The sequence below is a fragment of the Numenius arquata genome, chromosome 12 (genome assembly GCF_964106895.1).
Source record: "Numenius arquata chromosome 12, bNumArq3.hap1.1, whole genome shotgun sequence".
NCBI lineage: Eukaryota > Metazoa > Chordata > Aves > Charadriiformes > Scolopacidae > Numenius > Numenius arquata.
Genome location: NC_133587.1, coordinates 4,473,938 through 4,493,195, shown reverse-complemented (window position 1 = coordinate 4,493,195; position 19,258 = coordinate 4,473,938). Strand labels below are relative to the sequence as shown.

The following is a 19,258-nucleotide window of genomic DNA, read 5'->3' as shown; positions in this document are numbered from 1 at the left end:
AACGAAGTAACGTGTGTTACACACCAGGAATGCTTCATGAGGGATTTCCAACTTGCGTAAAATTCCAGTGTGAAAAAGCACCTGCTCTGGTTTCTCTGGCGTCCTTTGTCCCGACTGAGAGCTTGGCAGAAGGCAAAGGCTCTTCCCGCCTCTCCACTGCCTCTTATCTCCCTGGAAACAGGTTCAAGACAAATTTTAAAAGAAAACTCTGCCAAAAGGGATTTTGGAGAGGGCACCCAGCCCATAACCTGTCTCCGTGGCAGGTTTTCAGCCTGTTTTTCTTGATCGTCCAAATTGCTTTCGGGAAATCTATAGATAAACACTTGGGAGTAATTTCTTTCACTCTCTGAAAGTGGTTCCAAGAGCGAAGGCAAACTCAGACTTCTTTTGGTGAAAACTGAGGAGCACGAGCAGAGCTACCAGCAGGGGCAGAACCCACTTTCCTTTGATGTGGACACTGGTGCCTGTTGCTGCCAGTCGGTTACCATCTACACTAATCAGATATATATATATATATATTTATTTTCTTTTTAATTTAAAGGGATAACAAGTCAAGACCGGTGACAGAACCGCTCTGCCTTTCTCAGCAGATCCCTCTAGAAGTTCTCTCCTTGAGCTAATACCACTTGCGAGCAGAGAAGTCCCAGGAAATTGTTCCAAACAACAATGAAATGCTTAAATCAATTCAGAAACCTTCGTGCTTTAACGCAGGATTTTAGCTGAGGGCTGCTGCAACCTTGCACTTTCCAAACCCACGATGGGTTTGGAAACCCATAGTCAGTAACTCATGAGCCTATGTTCTGGAAACTGTGACTAACTCAACAGTCTCATCCCCAGTGAAAAGATCATCACTGAGAAGCAAATTTCCAGACTGGCATTTAAGTGCCCTTTCACTTGAGATTTGCCATCTGTCACATGTAAAGGCACATCCGTACCTTAAATGAACAAATGGGATGTACTGGACACGTTGGTGTATAAACGATGTTAGAGGATGCGTCAGCAGCACAGAAATGGGGTCATAAAGGAAGAAGAGCCTGAGAAGAGCTCAATTAGGACTAAACCAACCCTGCAGGACCGGGAACGATATTAAGTCCGCTCCTCTGTTACAGGCTGACTTCAGTTTAGCAGAGAGTAGGATGTCTTCTCCTTGCTTCTCCACCTCGCTCTGAAACAGATGGTGCCACCCAGAGCCCCAAGTTAAGACGTTGGAATTAACACAAAGCTGTGTCTGATTTGTCCTGGAATTTCTCCTGGTTCTGTGGGACGGGATGTCGGGGCGGGTGGGATAAGATCTGACACCAGCATCACTGAGGAGCCGACCATCAGGCCCTTGCAGTGAGGAGAACACGTGGCTGTTGCCTTGCACTAGGAGGGGACAGGAATAGGTAGCGCCAGCAAAAAAGTGCCACAGCTCAGTTATTCTGTGTCTTTCCACGGTTCCAAACGAAGATGAAATCACCACCACGTCGACAGTGCTGTGATTCATAGAGTACTCAGAAGCATTATTATTATTACAAGCAGTTTTTGGGTTGTTTTCTTTTTTAAGGAATGCTCCTGCCAGCCGCTGCTAATGGCTAATAAATGTTTGTACAGCACAGAAATTCCAGACGGGTGAGAGAAAGTTAATCTTCTGCTAATGTTCAAATAAGGCAAGTGGAGTAACTACTGTGATGATTAGAAACCTAGCTTTATCTCAGTGTAAAGCACGCTGCAGGAAAAAGGGATTACAGTACAGATGATTAATCTGTTTTACCTTGGGAAGATAAAGCGCCTCTTCAGAGAAATAAATCGCTGTGAAGAGGCACGGGCCAAACAGGTCCATCTCAAATGAACCAAACATCTGAAAAATGGATTACATTTGAACTACTCAGAAACGTCCTCACTTTGGTTGAAGTTTTTGCGGGGGAGTCACTTGCAACGCAAAAGCATTTTACATAAGAGTCTGTGCTTCCTGTAAGGACTTAAATAAAGCACAAGGCTAAAATACGATAAATTATTGATTAAATTACTGATCAAAATATAAGATAGTTATCAGATATCAGCACATCATCTTAGACTATCCTAGTAGGATTTTTTTTTAGCGGAACTTATGCATTGACCACCATCCCTTTTGAGAATGCTTTTCCGTGTCAATTCGGTCCTATTCCACTAGTCTGTTCTGAGGCATCGGTAGCAGCTGCTTATAGACTGAAGCTGCAATAAAACCAACAGGAGGAAGTCATCAGTGTCCTTGTGTAGCCATTTATGACCAGACAGAGCAGACCCAACCAAAAACCCCAGCTGACTTAGCAGCATTCCACTGTTTTTGTGCTTCATGTAAAGCAACCGCACATGGTACATGACCAGAGAGATCCAAGCCCGGGTTGTGCTGGCACAGCAAGATCTTGTACCTTCCAGCTGATCAAGCTGCATTCCTTCACTGCAGTTGTGCTGCAGCACGGAGGACCTACCAGAGCAATCCAACAATTGGCTTGACTCTACCTGCTGGGCTTCCCCGGGAAATCTTTCAAGAGTATCAGGTAGGTGACTTTATCCTGTAATGGTGGAAAAACCTGACTGCAAAGCTCTTTCCTAAAACCGACTTATCTGTGTGCCCCAGCAAGTAACTGCTGTTACTGACTCTGCATGACATCGAGCTTTTCACTGCCAGTTTCAGAGAAATCCTCCCTGATTATCTGTGAATATCAGAGCGTGCTCATACTTACGTATCGCAGCTGATGCATCTTTCTGGGTCAAAGACTGTCCCACCCTTGGGAACTTGGGATTCTGAAGTCAAAACATTTGCTGTAACTTAAGACCTCCTGCTGATACGTGCCACAAAGCCATCTTTGTGTCTATAAACTTGTGAGAACAGCTATGGCCTCAAGCTCAAAACTGTTTTTCTCCCTGGTCTCCTAGCAAATAGGGAGAGGAAGAGATCCGATTATGTGGAAAGCTTGGAAAACCCCTTGCATCCCATTAAACAGGCGTTTCAAGTTACTTGACTAAAGTGTTTTGTCTTTCAGCAAGGCACATTTGTCTACCAGTCACTGTTTTACAACCTCAGTTTAATTGTTAGCACCGACCCTGCCAACCAAACCAAGAGCCAGGACCACAAAGATACCTTGAAAACAGTCCTGCATTCAGAGATGGCCAAATGAGAGAGATTTTTCCTTGTAATCAACAGCCACTGGGTATCCAATACTTTTGTAAGCCTGAAACTCTCAACCCTACATCACAAGCAACACCTAGAGAAAGTGCCACTTCTTACAGCAGGCGAGTGATCTTCAAGGGATCCTCTACATTCCCGTAAGAAACCTGAGATGGGTCTAAAGTAGCCCAAGGAAATCTCTGGAGTCTGGGTTAGATCTACTGCAGTTTCATTCTGCTGCGAGATGATGTTGACAGTGGCATCGTTCAAATTCAGACTCGAGTACTGTGTTTTACCACCTGTTCTAAGAACAAGTAATCAAAAGGGATTTGATATCTTATCTGGCAGTTTGCTTTGCTTTCTCCTGTCCTGGTGTTACTGAGAAGTAAGATTCTGTTTTCCAGTATGCAACTGTTTCCACTGGCTCCATGTGCTCAATGATGTAGTCCAGCTGCCCTCACACTTTGACCCAGATGTGAGGGAATGAATTGTTCTCTCATAAAAAAAAAAAATATATTTGCAATGAGTTACATGCAGAAAATTTAGCAGAAAGTTCTTTGACAGATGCCAAATAACATATCTTTAAACAAATAATACCGTCTAACTTGCTCAAGCAGAGCTTGAATAATGTCCTCTTCACACAGAATGGTCACCAGTGCCAAGAGTAACTAAAACATGCAAAGAGCAACACGCGCTGCCAAACCACTGTAAAGAACGTGTCAAAAGAGATACTCAGAGAAATGCCAGTTTTCAGCAGAATTAGCAGCTGGGTAGGCTACATGAGAAGCGAGCACTATTTGACTTTGAGAGCTGCCTTTCTGTTCTTTCTTGCATTTCATCAAACTAGAGGGCTAAGTACCACTATTTCCAAACATCAATTGTTTCAGCGAGAGAAGTTCAAAGAAGTAGGAAGCTTTATTGCATACTGATTTCTCCCTGCCTAGAGGTTCAGCTTTTGGCCTTGAAAGATCACAGAGAGGGCCTCCATTCATTCCAGTCACAAAAGATACCAATTATTCTTACAATTAAAGAGAATGCACAACAGAGAGTGGCAGTCAAAGCAAGGCAGTGCTTCAGGAGTTCAGGTCCTATTAAGAATACCCATTTTAAAGAGCGTACAGTTGTGCTGGCTTCCATTTCTGCATTTACCACAGGTAAAAGTTACGAATCAACATGCCGACTGAAAATTGAGTTAGAATCAACACTGTCTCTTCCCATTATACAAACAGCAGCATAACAGGGCCAGTAACACCACCTACAGTAACCGCGGGGCTGGAGCAGCAGGGAATCTTCTCAGTTAGACGGGACGGCCATTCCCCGGGCTCTCCCTCCCCTTTCATATTCACCTGCACAGTTCCTTCAGGAGCTCCTTCACGTCACCGGCCTCTAGTCTGTTAGACTAACGAATCAAGGATCGCAAAGTAATACAGTAGAAAATTAAGTCCTTTGCATCTGCACCAATGTGTAGATCGCCACTTGGTCTGTGCTCTCAGGCCAACGATTTAATACTTAATGTAAGAGACTCCCACCCCCCACCCAGTTGGAATCCTTTGCTCAAGGTTTTTTAGACACAGAAAGAGAATGTTTGTCTCCAAACTTAGGAAAGAATCAGGTGTAATAGGAATCCAGTGAACCACCTTCTTTAAAGAGAACACAAAACTGTGTGGAAAAGACTGTCCGTTCCTTGGCTGACTTGGAGTTTCTTACGTGATGTCCTTCTTTCTTGGGGGCCGGTGGATATTCCTCACCACGCACTTCACCATCCATTCAATTCCCTCGTTCACTCCTTTGCTAAGGAAAGAAGATAAATATACAAAGTTTTAAAAAAAAACAAGCCCAAACAACAACAACAAACAACCAAGAGTAAAACCATGGCTCGTACGGTCCCTAATTGAGCCCTTACAAGAGCAAGCAGAGGGTTTTTGCTCTTGAAGGGCTGCCCCGCAGTTATTTACTGCTGCTCCTGTGTGAGTTTCTCACACACACAAACAACGGGGATTTGAACTCAGTGTGTAAACTCCATCCTTTATTCTTCTGCTGTCTGTAAAAGGTCTACATCCAATTTAGTTAGTCATCAACTCTGTGGAAACTCTGGGATGAACAAGTATCAAACCACCTGACAGTCAGCTGCTTTGAGGTTATTTTGCTACAAAGCCTCAGGGTATTTGTATCAGAGCTTCCAATCCTGGCTCCAACCTTCTGTAACCACCAAGCAAGTCACCAGCTCCTTGGTTTGCACAGATTCCCAACCAGCACTTCCACAATTTTTTTTTATTTTTTTAGTGCAAACTCAAACTGAAATTTCGAAAGGCGATTCCACACAGATCAAAACTAGAAGCGTTTGCACAAAACCCACAACAACTGAAAAGGTTGCATTTCCTAAGATTATTATCTAATGCCTCTCTTCCAGTCACCGCTTAACCATTGTTGCTGTGGTCATTCATCTGCTGAATGGCATTTGATTCTTAGGAACGCAGACAACAGAGATTCTTCTTGTGGTTTAACAAGCTTTTCTCATCCTTTGCAGTAGCTTGTGTAATAATATGGCTTTCTTGCTAGATTAAAACCAAGAAGAAATCTCAAAGCTCTGGATTCGGTACAGGCAGTAATTGAGACAGGAGTATCTCTAGCCATCTGGAACAGTACTTTTGACTTACGCCAAATAGCGCTTTTCACTCAAAGAACTGAAAGTGTAACCAAAGTATTGCAAGACTCAATGCGCAACAGCGATGCTTAAGACATCAAGAATCTAGCGGGTTGATCAAGGTCACGGCACGTGGCTGCGTAGGCCTGAAAAAGAATCAATCTCCCCAGTTTTCGTGTGTTTTAGTCATTTTGTTTTAAACCACAGGCATCCCCAGTGAAAGATCACTTATGGAGATTGTTACATTAGCTACATAACAAAGCTTATCTGCACGCCAAAAACTAAGAAAGCAAGAGCATAATTACGCCGCAAACAATGGAACACCACTCATTTCTCTGGCAGCGTCAGAACAGCTCTATTTTCAACTGACTTCTTGCATGAAAACCAGGAGCTGCAGCCAACCAACATCTGCAAAGACTATTGTGTACAGAGAAGGGGTAATAAAGGACAAGAATCAACAGCTCCATGTGCCTCTAAGTCCCGCTGCTCTCACCAGCAGTACGCTTCCATTGGGTGTCACAGGCAGGATTTACAGATGAAGTTACTGACCTGGTGGAAGTCCAAGGTTCACAAACAAGTACCCGTCACTGTTGAGAAGGAAGCGCAGCTCCCTTTCAGGGGTTATTAAATCACAGAACGGTTTGGGTTGAAAGGGACCTCAAAGATCACCCAGTTCCAACCCCCTGCCCTGGGCAGGGACACCTCCCACCAGACCAGGTTGCTCAAAGCCCCGTCCAACCTGGCCTTGAACCCCTCCAGGGATGGGGCAGCCACAGCTTCTCTGGGCAACCTGGGCCAGGGTCTCACCACCCTCACAGAAAAGAATTTCTTCCTAATATCTCATCCAAATCTCCCCTCTTTCATATTAAAACCATTCCCCCTCGTTCTATGGCTCCCCTCCCTGATCAAGAGTCCCTCCCCAGCTTTCCTTTTAGGGACTGGAAAGGTTTCTAAGGTCTCCCCGGAGCCTTCTCTTCTCCAGGCTGAAGAACCCCAACTCTCTCAGCCTGTCTTCAAAGGAGGGGTGATCCAGCCCTCTAAGCATCTTTGTGGTGCTCCTACAGTACAGCTCTGCCTGTGTGACACCCTGCAGCTCCTCGTTAACCACACCGCCATCCACGCTCACACTTACCCAGTAAGAGCAGAGCAGGCCTGTGTCAGACAGTCTCTCTTCCCAATTTTGTTAATGCAGTCGCTAAATGCTGTCTTGATGTCAGGTATCGACAGACACGTCTGCAAGGGAAAGCATAGAAGAGCTTGCTCTCTGTGCTACAAGAGATGGTGACCTTCTTCCAAAACGAATCCTACCACATCCACGGTTCTGCTTCAGTCAGGATGGCACAACGCTCTCAGGTTAACTCCCTCACCCACTAACACAGCAAATTCACTTCTTTACATTCCAAATAAAATGAGTATGTTCTTTTTTCACCAAAGAGGATGCTACCTTCAGACAGTATACACACGCTGCTGTGGGAGACTGGCTAGCTGAGAAGGGTCATGTAGACATGATCCAGCTGGCTGAGCAAGAACTTGAGAAACATCAGACTCAGCTCCTGTAACTACTGAGCTGGCAAGGACACCCTGTCCTTGACTGTAACTGTTGTACGATAACAGGGAGATTGCAGCTGCTCAGGCATGGGAAAAGAGGATGAAAGTAACTGTAAAGAAGGAACTAAGGGCGGGGTTGAAGTTTGGAGGACAGGCCAATCAGAAAGATGTATTGCAGAATATGTATTAGCTAATTATAACGAAGCATAAAAGACGACTGTACTATTCAATAAACGAAGCTTGCTGATCACTCATATTGAGTGACTCTGTCTTCCCTCCGTCGCGACACGCTGCCACACCTCCCTGATCCTCAAGGTGTGTACGCTTTTAAGCAAATAGTCATGAAAATGAGCACAACCTGCATACCAGCGGGATAATTCTTCCAACCTGCCCCAATCATCACACCTAAGTTCCATCTACCGGAACACCCTGAGAGCAGATCTATTTACAAAAGCCTTTTGAAACGCTGTCCTTGCCAGAATCCAGGTCAGTTCCCGTAGTTGACTCTGCCAATGTCATCGATTGTGTCCCCTTACATGCGCACTCTCAGAAAATGGCTTGGACGTGATTTTTTTCTAAGATCTCAGCATGTTCCTTGACGTTAAAGGTATGGCCACCCTGGACGTGTTTGTTTGCGTTTTGCGTGCAGGAGAAAATGCTCTCAGGACTAAAAGCAGCACGTTTTCTGATGCCTGGTATTGCTTTGCTCTTAATCACCATCAGGTCTTGCACTTTTGTGAGGTTGCTAGGGGATCACCGGGAAGTGGTTTTAAAATACACAAATGCATAACCCCGCCAATAACCCAGTGGGTTTACTTCCCTGACATACATCACAGCGTTGCCACAAAACTCTGATTCTTTGGACTTACAAACACAACCAAAGCAAACCTGTCCTACTGAAGTCTAGACTTGCACCTTCCTCCCTGAACACAGGAAGCAGGTACAAGTACAGCAGGTACAACCTGCTCTAGTGGAGGTGTCCCTGCCCATGGCAGGGGGGTTGGAACTCGATGATCTTTAAGGTCCCTTCCAACTCTAACCATTCTATGATTCTATGAAGTAAAGTCACCAGCCTTTAAATCCTTTTCTCATCTCAGTGCTTGCTTTTTCCTCAGAAACCTCAGACAAGCTATTTAAGCACTTTAGCTGGCCACCAGCCCAGCTTTCTTCCTCTCTCTGCAGACATTTTGCATCTTCAGTGAGGCTCAAATACATGTTTTAGGCAAGTGTTTACTCAAATGCCAACTCAGATCCTCATGAGTCTCACGGGATGTACACTTTGAAAGAACAGACCACTTGTAAAAACTGCTACTTGCTAAAATTCAGTCTTCTACAAGTCTGGGCCTTAACTTAGCAGAAAGATGGAAATTAATGATAGCACCTATCCATTTTGTGAAATACCAGTTCTGGAAACATTAAATATAGGAAGCTACTGTAGGGATGACCACGTGACAAATAAGCAGGCTTCAGTGCTTATAAATAAGAAGGGTTCTTAAGAAATTACTTGAGAGCAGTTCAATGACACCCAATTCACCCAGTGCCATTGGATCCAGACGCATGATTTTCCACTGCGAAGGGCCCAGAATCCATTAGTTGTGCAACTTTTGATGACTGTGCTTTCTTATGACCTACGTTGCATTCCAAACTTGAAGTTTCAATCAATGAGCTGGAAACTGTATCCAGAAATGTTACTTAGGATCATAGAATGGTTTGGGTTGGAAAGGACCTTAAAGATCATCCAGTTCCAACCCCCTGCCCTGGGCAGGGACACCTCCCACCAGACCAGGTTGCTCAAAGCCCCGTCCAACCTGGCCTTGAACCCCTCCAGGGATGGGGCATCCACAGCTTCTCTGGGCAACCTGGGCCAGGGTCTCACCACCCTCACAGCAAAGAATTTCTTCCCTTACCCACCAAAGCAGTAATGCCACAGCAGAAGGCCACCATATTTGTCAGGCATGATTTGCCTTTATTGAAGCCATGTTGGCTGTCACCAATCACCACCTTATTTTCCATGTGCCTTAGCAGAATTTCCAGGAGGATCTGCTCCGTGATCTTGCCAGGCACAGAGGTGAGACTGAACCAGCCTGTAGTTCCCTGGGTCTTCTTTTTTTTTCCCTTTTATAAAATGGGGGTTTACGTTTCCCCTTTTCCAGCCAGCAGGAACTTCACCAGATTGCCACGACTTCTCAAATACGATGTATAGCGGCTTAGCGACTTCATCCACCAGTTCCTTCAGGACCCACACACGCATCTCATCAGGTCCCGTGGCCCTGTGCACCTTCAGGTTCCTTAGATGGTCTCGAACCTGGTCTTCTACAGTGGGTAGTTCCTCATTCTCCCAGTCCCTGCCTTTGCGTTCTGCGACTTGGGTGGTGTGACTAGGGCACTTGCTGAAGACCAAGACAAAGATGTCATTGAGCACCTCAGCCAGAATTCTCCACATCCCTGGTGACCAGGTCTCCCATTTCCTTCTGGAGAGGGCTCACATTTTCCCTAGTCTTTCATCACTGACATAACTATAGAAACTTTTTTTGTTGCCCTTGACATTCTTGGCCAGATTTAGTTCTACCAGGGCTTTAACTTTCCTAACCTAATCCCTTGCTGCTCAGATAATTTCTCTGCATTCCTCCCAGGCTTCCTGTCCCTGCTCCCACCCTCCGTAGGCTTCATTTTTGAGTTTGAGTTTGTCTAGAAGCTCCTTCCTCATCCATGTACTTCATTGCACCAAAGCCTTAACAACTTACTTAAGATTTCTGCCAAAAGAAAAGCCTGAAATTCATAAAGATGAGCTGTCATCCACAGGATAAATAGTTAAAGAAAAAAATATCAAGTACTAACTTTAGAGAGAGTCAGAATGGACTTGAGAGTTGGAATTCATACCAGTAGGTCTGGAAGAGGGACAAGAGATTACCACCAAAAAAAAAAAAAAAATTTTTTTAAAAAAAAAAAATCATTCTCTAGAAGTTTGTAAAAGATGCTACTTTAGTTTTGGTATGAGGTTCACTGCCAAATAAGAAAAGCAGGTCCAACTGCCTCTTGATTTAAACCAAAACTCAAGACAAGTCAATCACCCAGCAGCTGGGAAGGAGGAAGAGCTGCACATCAGTCGTCTGAGCTATTTTTCATGTCATTAGTTTTTTTCAGTAAATGAAACTTGGTGGCAGGAAGGTTAAATAAATCCCAAGGCAGCTGAAACCGAGAGAAAGTTTAGCGAAATATACTTTAAGCTTATCACAGTTTAATACCATAGCATAGCAACTTCTCCTTTTCTGAATGACGATATATTTTAAAATCTTTTAAAAATAAATCTGAGAGAAAGCTTTCAAGGTAGGAAATAACAGTGCAGGGCATGGTCACGGTGTCCTTTATTTCTACTTGCAAGAACCCGTGCAAAGCAATCAGGCAATGGACTTCCCAAAACCCACCAGCAGACCAGTACCCCTCCACGCATCCACCTCCTTCATCTTGTCTATCTTTGAGGCCTTTGAGAAGTCCAGTTCTCCCAGTGCAGCTTACAACTGCTGTAGCCATTTTTTTCCCCCTCAGCTTAATCCATTATAATCACTTCCCTTTCATCCCCCTCTGGTATAACCATGGCATGCTCTAACTTCCGCAAAGCCGTCTGGCCACTGCTCTCCACAGAAATCTGCATCAGAAAGTTTTTTGCTTCCAAGGAGACTTTGCACCATTGACACTGGTTATAGTAGGATGTCCCTGCATCACAAACTACACCTGTTTTGAGGAACGTCTTTTTTCAGCACCACTGAACCATCAATTCAGAGAAGCCTTGGTTTAGTGTCCGAGGGGAAGCCATGAGCTGGAAATCTTGTCTTACAGCAGAGGATGAGGCAGATGAGCCATCACTTCAACTACGAGAATCTGAGCTTCTCATGCTTGGCAGAAAATGTCAGCTGCGGCTTCTAAGTTCCCCTCTTATCCACCTCCCTATCTACATTACAAAATATTTGTTTACAGACGTGTTTTGTTTCTCAGCTGAAACCGCATCAACCAAAAGCAAACTAGGGAAGCTGGATTTGTGATCACATAAACAGTGCACAATTACAATAATAAAATCCACAGATGACCTTTCTGGAATGATGTTATCTACCATACATTTCAGAGGAAACTCACACAACGTGACAAATCATATTTCTATCTCAACTTCCCCAAAAGAATCATCTTTTCATGAAGGCTCTTCAAGGCAGAGTCCAGCCAGGCCTGACCTGTCTCTACAACCAAATTCCTTTTATGAAGGGTTCAGAACAGCATTTATCCAAATTAAAACTCAGGAATGGTACATGAACTGCAAGGCTCCATTTCTGGAGTCACCTGCATAAAAACATGAGCGGCTGTTTTAAGCAAAAAAGGTTGGGATTGTGGAGTCTTTATCCACTTGCCAAATCCACTGCAGGAAAGACAATGCTGCTGCTTGGCCTCACATCTGAATAAAACCAGACATATCAATAATCAGAAAACAATCAGAATAAAGTACAGACTCTTCAGCCATCTCAAGAGAAATCGATTGGCAGAATGGAACTAAAATAGAAACAACAGAAAGCTGGATTGCCTAAATGAAACCATTTAATAAAAAGTTTAGCCAACCTGACCTATGTTCTGTGCTGGTTTTTTTTTACAAGCTAATTTTAAATTAAAACTTAAGCTTGTTTAAATTAAACCAAGCTTATTTAAATTAAATCAAATTTTACAGGGACTCTGTGGTATTTCTTAAGTTGAAAACTAGAATGGCCATCATACAGAGTCTTCAAATATATGCTGCTACTCACCACGACTCCTCTCATTTTCCAAAGACACGAGGAGGCTTTCCAACATTCTGGAGATAATTCCAAAATTTATCTTAAGATTGAGAAGGCAAAATTTTCTCCCAAACACATCACACAAAACCCGATTATTTTCTCATGCTATGTTTTCAGCTGAGTTTTCCCAGTATTTTTAATAGTGCTGCAAAATGAGCCATTCTATCCTCAAGTGTTAACAGCTCATTGCACAGCTCAGAAACACCACAGCTTTTATAAACCTTTAAACAGCTGCATTCACACCAAAATGACAAATATAAATTCTAATTTTGCAGCTTTTTCTGCAGTAAACAGCAGGTAAGCAAAACTGCCTAATATTTTCAAAAGTGACATTCTGACCTGAAAGGGAGTCCACATGAATTGTTACATATCAGACATTTAATTCCCCTACAAAGCAATAATTCCTTGAAAAAACAGCCCAAACTCCCTGCCACAACGCACACTCGACCCAGTCTTTCAAGTACAGAATGATCCAGTTTTGAAAACCCTGGCAAACAAAGAGCATTCTCCTGCTACAAAAAAAAATTCATATCCAGTATTTTCATCATATTAGAATTGGTATTTTGCAGTCTATGACTGTATTTCATCTCCTGATACAACCAAGCACCGCTCATGCTTGGCAGTGCTGAGTGGATGCAATTCACCCCAGGGTAGTGGTGCCCATTAACCGTAGAATTCTTTTCTACAAGGAATTTAGCATCAGGGCCAAAAAATTCTTACATTTTACGTAATTTCAGGCACTGAGTCAGAACTTTCATTAGCTTATTGTGAGAAATGTAAACGCTAAAAGAAAAAAAAAACAACTGTCAGACATACTACTTCTGATATACTTCACCACAAGTTTTCTGCTGCCCTTTAAAGATGTAATCAGCATGAATTATCTTTCAACTGCAAATACCAACAAGATTAAGATACCACTTATCCTCCCATACCATGAGCCACGTTAACGACAGAGGGATGCCGGTGAGAATTCCCCACTACAGTTACATGTCTGGGGATCCAGAGCAGAAAAATCTCTACCAATGATAATCCTGTCACATTCAATTTTCTTCCAGACTTCATCAATTCTGCTAGATCAGGGGAAGAGAAATGGGCCTTCCAGTTGTCTAAACCTTGTGTAAGAGAGCCTGAATAATTGCTGAAAAATAAGCTATAGTGTCTGTAATGTTTTATTAATAGCATTGATGTCTCTCTGTTCTATGTCCATATCCAAGATCATACTCTAGGAATAGACCTCTGAATATACAATTTAGGTATTTCTTAAAAATAGGTATATCTCCAGCCGGTACAGTTATGCTAATCTCTTGTCACAGTTCTACGACTGTGTAAGGCACTGAATCTGGGAGCTGGTCTTGGACCCTCCAGAAGGGGCAACGAGTTATTCATATTCTTTACCTTGAGACACTGTTCCAAAAACCTCTTTCTAATTGTATAAAGAAGTCCAGTTGTTCAATCATTTCTGTTTAGTCTGGCCAAGGCACCAGGAGAGCTGGCTTCTGCAGTATGTCCGTAACAAAATAGGCATATACAGCCATTAGGAAAATGGGAACAGCTTTCCAGGTCCCTGCGTATAGTTTAATTCTCAACAGCTAAAGGCAGGAGCGCAGACTGCTCCCTGCTGTACAGCTGTGGTGTTGCATGGAAACAGGAGACTTAATATTCTGGTTTCCACACAGAAAAGAGAGTCAATTTCCCCACATACCAGGGCTCACAGCAAAAATCAGGAGTTCTGTCTCTTAATCTCATGCTGCCTTTAAAATGGAACTACATTTCTTTTATTTCTATGACTAGATAATCTTATGATCATCCAAAAAAATCTGTCGTGAAGCGTAATCAAATCCTCCTTTAAAGCCAAAGTGATCTCTATGTAAATCTCAAGTATTTCTCACAAGTACACTCGCTGAGATAGGCGTAAAGTCCGGGGGAAGAAGCTGGGAAGTATTAGCATACTTTGAAACAGATCCTCATCACAGCTGCCAGGGCTGGTACTCCAAATCCTACTGAAAGTCTCTGGCTCCATCTAGAGATTAATCACTCGAACTGCAGCACTGGAATTCCCAGAACAATGAGTGGAAAGGAGGAGGAAAACATGGAAAATGCCACGAGCTTTAGGCGCTCTCTTCCCTTTTTTCCACGCTGGGGAGATGAGGACTGCCCTGGATGCATCACCTAAAGTGTCATATTCTAGTGTCCGTGAACTTATCAAATATAAAACAAGAGTTTTGCAGTTCTGGATATCATAGAATCATAGAATGGTTTGAGTTGGAAGGGACCTTAAAGATCATCCAGTTCCAACACCCTTACATGGGCAGGGACACCTCCCACCAGACCAGGTTGCTCAAAGTCCCATCCAGCCTGGCCCTGAACCCCTCCAGGGATGGGGCAGCCACAGCTTCTCTGGGCAACCTGGGCCAGGGTCTCACCACCCTCACAGAAAAGAATTTCTTTCTAGTATCTGATTTAAATCTCCCCTCTTTTAGTTTAAAACCATTCCCCCTCATCCTATGGCTCCCGTCCGAAGACCAAGAGTCCCTCCCCAGCTTTCCTGGAGCCCCTTTAGGGATTGGAAGGGGCTCTAAGGTCTCCCCGGAGCCTTCTCCAGGCTGAACCCCAACTCTCTCAGCCTGTCCTCACAGCAGAGGGGCTCCAGCCCTTGCAGCACCTCCATGGCCTACTCTGGCCCTGCTCCAACAGCTCTGTGTCCTTCTGATGTTGGTGGCCCCAGAGCTGGAGGCAGAACTCCAGGTGGGGTCTCCCTAGAGCGGAGCAGAGGGGTAGAATCCCCTCCCTCACCCTGTTGGCCACGCTGCCGGGGAGGCAGCCCAGGATGCGGGGGGCTTTCTGGGCTGTGAGCACACATTGCTGGCTCAGGTTGAGCTTCTCATCAATCAACACCATCTCATGCTAGAAAGATTATACTATTAAGAAAAACCATTCCTTTCCATTCACTGATGTCATTGATGGAATGCTCTGGGACAAACAGAATGTTTCATTGAACAGATCTTATCTGGTTACGGGAAAAGGATGATATTGCTTCACATACATTTGCTGTGTGGTTCCCAAGTTATAGTAGAGCAACATAAACAAAGTGCACTAAACATTTTTTTGCTGAATAAACAGGAAAAAACAGCATCAAATACCAAGTCACGGTATAAGACCGACCCACCATAGCCCACGTAGTCCGTTCTGTTTACGGAAAAGGTTCGTAACAGCTGAGATGGACATGCTGGTAGTAAGCTGATTTATGGCAGAGTTGGAGGAGAAAGGAAAAAAATAAAACTAAATTCAAAGCAATTATCTCCAGCAGCGGGAAAGTGCCACAAGATCAGTCCAGGAACGTGAAATAAATTTAACATGAATGCAGAGCTCACCTTTTCAAGGCTAATTTGCTCATTTAAGAAGTAAATCTGCAATAGTCTTACCTCTACATCCTGCTTGTTAGCCAACACCAGAATGGGAACTCCTTCCAGAGCTTCACTGGTAATCATCTTCTCTATAAAGCACAGAAACAAAACCAGAGGTTTAGCTGGGTCTGGAAGATGAAGTTGGGCAAATGCCTGATAGGCTCTCTGGACGTAGGGATGAAGCAAGAAGCTCCTTCATGCATTAGAGTTTAATTTGATCCAACCTTTCAGGGCACACAGCTTACCTCCAGGGCATAGGAACAGACATGATGGTAAAAAGGGAACTGTGCCACAACACATCGTGAAATCACAGTACAGGTAAAACACAATGTACTCACCAAAAGCTCTTTTAGATTCCGAGAGCCTCTCTTCATCCGTGGAGTCAATAACATAGATCACTCCATGAGATTCAGCATAATACTGAAAGGATAACACAGATATTAGCGCATCATCCGCTAGGACCATTTGTTTCTCTTCCTGATTTTTTTTTTTTTAAGTTGGTAAAATTTTGATACACATGGTAGAGATCAAACAGTTAGAGCCAACTGTTTCCGTAGTATTTGTCTGGAGAGAAGAATGGTGGCACACAAAAGGCATTGCCTGTTCTGTTTGCCAGCCTGCTGAATACAGCAGGTGAAAAAGCTTATTCATCCCCCAAAAAGTTCATTTCTACCCACACAACCCTCAGTTATGGGTTGGTGATTGCTGTCTCTAAACAATAATACAAATATTAAGAATTATCTTTGCTAATCTTGTACAAATATTGTCGAATCTCCAGAAAAGCATTGATGCTAAATACCAGGGTTACCAATAAGCCTGTACGACTACAAAATGATCATACTGCTTCAATTCTAAAACAGACCAAAAAAAATACATCTCCAACCTTGTCCCAAAGAGACTGCAGTTCCTCCTGTCCGCCAAGATCCCAGAACATTAGCCGAGTCTTGCCAACATCAATAGTACCAACTAGAGAAAAAGAAGAAAAAATAATCCAATGAAAACTAAAAGTGTTCTCTAAAGCACAAGCATCTGCAACCCCCCTAAGAAATCCGGGGTACAACAGTTTTCTAGAGGAAGAAATCACACACAGTGGCTACTTTCAACAACAGAACAACCCCTTCGCAAAGCGTTACCACTAATATCAGACAGAGTCGATATCAGTGCAAATAATATCAGAATCAGGCCAGAGAATGAATTCCAGTGAAATTCAACTTAACCTCCGAGCACAACACTGAAATGGGATACTTGGTTTTTTCTAAGACTTCAGATTTTTTTCCCTCATAAGCTAAGCAAGCCTATTTTATTCTTTTATAAAAAGGCATTGGGAGTTGGGAGATACAATCCCCACTTCCAGGAACTATTTTGCCCTTGTCAATTCTTAAATATTTCAAATAAGAACCAGCTGTTGTTTAATTCTGCAGGAAAGCTGAGAAAATTCCAAAGAGATTTACTTACTGTTTAAGCCTACAGTGGTTGTGATTTTGGACAAACTCATCCCTTTGTAGTTCTTGTTAAATCGAGTTTTAGTTTGTTCAAGGAAGGTCTGAAAAGGAACCAGAAAAAGTGTTTACTCTCAAATATTTTACTGGTTTAGGTAATCCTAACCCAAACCTGCCTTTTCATTTCTGCAGAATCCTGCTCCAACAGCTACTGGCCTACCCAACCTTGAAACAGACCACTCTTCTTGTTCCCTATTTTAGCAAGGAAAGAAGGGATCACAGGTGATTATGGGATTACCAAAGCCTAAGCTACAACCCTGAAAGCAAATGTTAAATTTAAGTAAGAGGGAAAAGTTGCTTCTTTGGTATGACATCACTAAAATAACTCACAATGCAGCTGAAGAAAGATTGACCTGTCAGAAGTTTTATCTTTCAAGGATGTTTAGAATTGCGTGTGCCCTCCACGCAATTTGTAATCAACAGCACTTACGGTTTTACCAGCATTGTCCAAACCAAGGATCAAGATGCAGTACTCATCCCTCTGGAACATGTATTTATAGAGTCCAGACAGCAGAGTATACATCCTGCTCCTGCAACAAGTACCAGGAAATCATTAACAAATGGGTTGTTTCTGAAAGTCTCACATTTCACAACGCAAGCTTCTCCTAAGACCAGATAAATAAATGATGTTATTCTTTTATCAGTAACTCTCATATTTAGGCAATCCCAGGAGAAATCACAGATCCAAGAGAGCACGCAAATAGCTCAATATCAAATTTTCAAATGCATACAAGCAAGGGATTATCTTTCAAAAAGTGTAACCTCTGTTTCTGCACATAGCGCCCAGCACCACTGCAAACTCAACCCTCAATTGAAAATTATCCTGTTTTCTTTGGGGCTTAAAGGAGAGCTAAAGAGCTTGAATGTGTTTTATGGTACATGCAAGACCCACAGAAAATGAAGCCAACTTCATACAAATACTGAGAACAGGTATTTTGAGCAATAACATACAAGCCAGTCCCTCCCTCCTTCCTCCTGATCCCATAGTATGCAATCTTTAATGGTCAAACTGAGCACAGCGTATCTTAAAGGCACATAAAACCCCCTACCTGTCTTAATTTAAGCCTTATCCAGCAACAATCCTGTTACAGTGTCCACCGTTCAAGTATTTTGTCATCTTACAATGCCACAAAGACAAGACAGGTATGTTTACGAGCCAAAAGCACAAGACTAAGAATCAGACAAAGCAACACCAACACTTGCAGAAGCCCACACGTTTTTTGTTTTTGGATTTGCACAAACAAGGCAGAGAAGATTTACTCAGGCGCAGAAGACATCGGTACCAAGTGCTAGAGCTGACTCACAGAACATTGCAACAACTCTTCTGGGTAAATACAGGTAAAGAGAACCTCAAGGCAAAGACTTTGAGAAGCAACCGTCTTGGAGCAAGTGTGCAGATAAATAATCACTCTGAAGTCAAACAACATTGCCGAAAGGAAGATAAAAAAAAAAAGGGTTGGAGGCTAGAAGTAAGGGGTATCTCAGGCGGGGCACAGCCAGCCTGAGGGCAGGGCCCCGCCGGGCTTTACCTGCCCAGCGAGTGGGGACCCCTCACCCCGGGCCGAGCGAGCGGCGCAGCCTCACGCCGTCCCCGGGAAGGCCTCGAGGCCGTGGGCTGGGGACAACCCCCCCGGCTTGCTCCCCTTCGGGCCGGCAAGCGATCCGAGGCGTGCCCAGCCACCGGCCCGCTCCCCTTACGAGACTCCCCCAGCCCTCCCCTGCCGCAGCTTGACAGGCCAGCGGGGGAAAACAGATCCTCTCCGCCATTTCCCCCTCACGGCCCGGGGCCGGGTCCCGGCGGCACCTCGTAGTCCCACCCAAGCTCGCCCGTGCCCTGTGGTCCCCCCGCCGCAGCCCTGGCCACCCCCCGAGCGGCGGGCAGAGGCCGAAGCCCACGGTCCCTTACCGGGTACCGGAGACCCCTCCCGTCACGCAGCGCCTGAACGCTGCCCGTCGGAACCGGCCCCTGGCGCCGTCCCTCGCGCGGCGCCCTGGGAAATGTAGTTCCGGCGCCCCTGCTGGGGCCGCGCGGAGAGAGCGAGGTGAACTACAACTCCCGGAATGCTCCGCGAAGGAGAGCATGCGCAGTAGGGGGGGCGGCTCGCTGCTGAAGTGGCGTAACGCGTTGGCTCGAGAAGCCGGAAGTCGGGTGAGGGGGGGGCCGGAAGTTGGGGGTGTGTCATGGCGGCGGCACAGTAGGGGAAGGGGGAGCTGAGGGG

General features: G+C 44.4%; 1 protein-coding gene across 1 annotated transcript; it reads right to left on the bottom strand.

Moving 5' to 3' along the window:
- Positions 1-4,010: 4,010 nt before the first annotated feature.
- ARFRP1 (ARF related protein 1) lies at positions 4,011-19,026 on the bottom strand. Its single transcript, XM_074157375.1, has 8 exons — positions 18,946-19,026; positions 17,470-17,569; positions 16,996-17,083; positions 16,424-16,506; positions 15,879-15,960; positions 15,559-15,629; positions 6,907-7,007; positions 4,011-4,921 (listed from the first exon to the last, which is right to left on the bottom strand). Exons 2-8 carry the CDS (start codon positions 17,560-17,562, stop codon positions 4,834-4,836), a joined length of 606 nt encoding a protein of 201 aa, XP_074013476.1. The 5' UTR covers positions 17,563-17,569; positions 18,946-19,026; the 3' UTR covers positions 4,011-4,833.
- Between the last annotated feature and the right edge of the window lie 232 nt (positions 19,027-19,258).

Coding starts and splice junctions, on each gene's coding strand:
- ARFRP1 (XM_074157375.1), bottom strand. CDS start 17,562: ATGTATACTCTGCTGTCTGGACTCTATAAATACATGTTCCAGAGGGAT. Junction 16,507..16,995: donor AACCACTGTAGGCTTAAACA/GTAAGTAAATCT, acceptor CTTTTTCTCTAG/TTGGTACTATTGATGTTGGC. Junction 7,008..15,558: donor CTAACAAGCAGGATGTAGAG/GTAAGACTATTG, acceptor TTTCCCTTGCAG/ACGTGTCTGTCGATACCTGA.